This window comes from Galeopterus variegatus, unplaced genomic scaffold, assembly GCF_000696425.1.
Source record: "Galeopterus variegatus unplaced genomic scaffold, G_variegatus-3.0.2 Scaffold7359, whole genome shotgun sequence".
Lineage (NCBI taxonomy): Eukaryota > Metazoa > Chordata > Mammalia > Dermoptera > Cynocephalidae > Galeopterus > Galeopterus variegatus.
Genome location: NW_007733470.1, coordinates 115,148 through 117,593, shown reverse-complemented (window position 1 = coordinate 117,593; position 2,446 = coordinate 115,148). Strand labels below are relative to the sequence as shown.

The window sequence follows — 2,446 nt, the reverse complement described above, 5'->3', positions numbered from 1 at the left end:
TTTTGATGGCTGGGCAGGAGGCAGCATGGAGTGGTGTGTTGAGAGCAAGGACTCTGAGTGAAGGCCACTGCCATCCAGCACTCAGTGGTGGTTGTCAGAAGCTCATGGTAGCCTGCATGGGGGCTCTTAGAGCCCTGCTGGGTGCCCAGGAGGGGCCAGATGCAGTGGCTATCCTGGTGACCGCACTTCACTTACACGGAGCTGGCATGTACTGTGGCCCCCAAGGCCAGCAGCAGGCAACAGGCACGAAACACTCTTCTGCCTCGTGGGAACAGATGCGCCCACTTGGCCGAGCAGCTTCTGTCGAGAGCAGCTTCTGTTGACTGTGCCAGCGCGTGCCAAGTAGTGGACGAGTGTGTCGGAGCTGTGCTGAGGCTTCACGTTTAATACTGGAAAATACTTCCTACCCTGCGGGGCCGTTTTATTCCTTATCACAGATGTGAGGGGGTAGCTTGCCCAGGGCATGCAGTGGTACAAGGCCCAGCTAAGCGAGACCTGGATCTGTCCAGTTCTGGGAGCCTCCCCACACACCAGGGACAGTTAGTTTACAGTCACCTGGGAGCTCCGGAAGGCCGGGGAAGAGACCACTGTGCTTTGAAGGGGTGCTCTGGGTGGGCCGCCTTGGAGGGCTTAGGTTGGCAACGGCTCCCTGACGTGAGGTGTGAGTATGGGATCAGCATAAATGAAAGTCCTAAGCAGGTACTTTGTGAATCTAATGAGAAATCTAAGATCTTTTCTTTTGCTTCTTCAGCGTATTTATTACCTTTCCCTGGAATTCTACATGGGCCGCACGCTGCAGAACACGATGGTGAACCTGGGCCTTCAGAATGCATGTGATGAAGCCATTTACCAGGTACAGGGCCTGGGCTGGGCTTCTGGGTGGCCTCGTGCTGGATTGAGGTTTTAATCCATTTTCCCCAGACATGGCCCTGACATTTGTTTGCAGATGTCTGGGAATGTAGAAATGACTTACATGTTCTACCTGACTGCAGAATGGGCTGGTGTGGGGGGTGCTTCTCTTTCTCAGGGACAGAAAGTAAGAACTGAGTGGGAGACTAGTACATGGAGTACAAGGATGGGGTGGAATTGTGATGCTGAGGTTCGCAAGTTTCCAGAAACCATTGCACTCCCCACGCCCATCCCAGGGGCAGATTTAGAACATGGCAAAGTGGGCAGTACTGTCCCATTTCTGCTTACTTCTTTGAACTGGTGACCCACCTCTGGTTTCCCTCCCTCCACCCCTCAGGAACCTCCTGAGCTCATCCCACCCTCCAGTTATAAAATTGTCCTTTCTGCCCTAATCAGAATGAAAACTGCCTTTCCTGAAGGAGTCTTCGTTAGCATTTAATCACTTTGCATTTAATCCTTCCATGGTCCACTGGCAGTTTTAGAGCAGAGTGTCGGTGGGTGCAGCTCATCCTCCTCCTCTGACTCTGGCAGACTTTCTGGAGTGTAAGCATGGAGCCTTCTCCTCTTGCCATGTGTGGAAGGGTCTTCACAGAGGTGTCCCTCCGCCCCAGCACCCTGCCCCTGCCTCTGCTTTTGTCTGCCTTGGGTTGGGGTGGAAGGAGCTTAGGGGTCTTGCTAGGGGTGTGAGTGCAGCGTGGTTGGGAGGCGGCTCAGCAGGGGACACCTGTCTCCCCTCCCCTGCACCAGGACTTAGTGTAGAGGAGTGTCTGAGCACATCTTTTCAGTAGGCACAAGAAAATGGAACAAAAATCCCACTCTCCAAGATGGGAATCTGATGCTCAGAATTATCCAACATGATAGATGTTAGCCTGGCAGGTGACTTGTCATTTAAGTTCTCTTTACTGAGTGTTGACATTAGGCTGTGTCTGTGAGGAGTGCAGAACATGTGTATCAGGAGTACAGAACTGCAGTACCTTAGTCGTATCTTCTGTGGATCTTACAGTTGTATAAAGTGTTTTCCTTTCTGAAACCTTTTCTCTTTATACAATTCTTACATAAAGACTTTAAGGAATGTTTACACCATAAATATGCAATATCTATTTATAACTTCTATTACACAAATAATGTATTAATCTTAGAAAGTTAGAAAATATAGGTGAGCATGTATCCTTTTAAACTTTGTACATTTTTTTGTTAAAACTGGTATTCTTTTGCAGTTTAGCTTTTAATTAGTCTTATGTTTGAACTTCAGTGTCTCTAGGCCCGTGTTTGCTGGGCCCTTTTAGATGTGGGACAGGTGCCAGATGCCTGGGAGGGAGGAAGACCATGGTGCAGGGCCTGAGCCAGCCTCCACCCCAGCCCCCACTTGCACTGCAGTGTCAAGAAAGACACATGACACAGCTGTATTGTACAGGGCTAGAAAATCGTTCTCTCCTGATTGAGCTGTCAAAGACACACTAAAAATTGTTTTTATTATAGAAAATTTTAAATATGTACAAAAATTGAGTAATGTTACAGTGAACTTCTTTTTTTTTTT

The 2,446-nt window shown here is 48.9% G+C and overlaps 1 protein-coding gene across 1 annotated transcript in view; it reads left to right on the top strand.

The window, feature by feature from the left end:
* Positions 1–754: 754 nt before the first annotated feature.
* The window catches only part of PYGB (phosphorylase, glycogen; brain), a 37,991-nt gene continuing 36,299 nt past the window's right edge, over positions 755–2,446 (top strand). Inside the window, exon 1 of the mRNA XM_008591875.1 lies at positions 755–853. Coding sequence (XP_008590097.1) covers positions 782–853 — 72 coding nt within the window. The 5' untranslated portion in view covers positions 755–781. The remainder of the gene's footprint in view (positions 854–2,446) is intronic.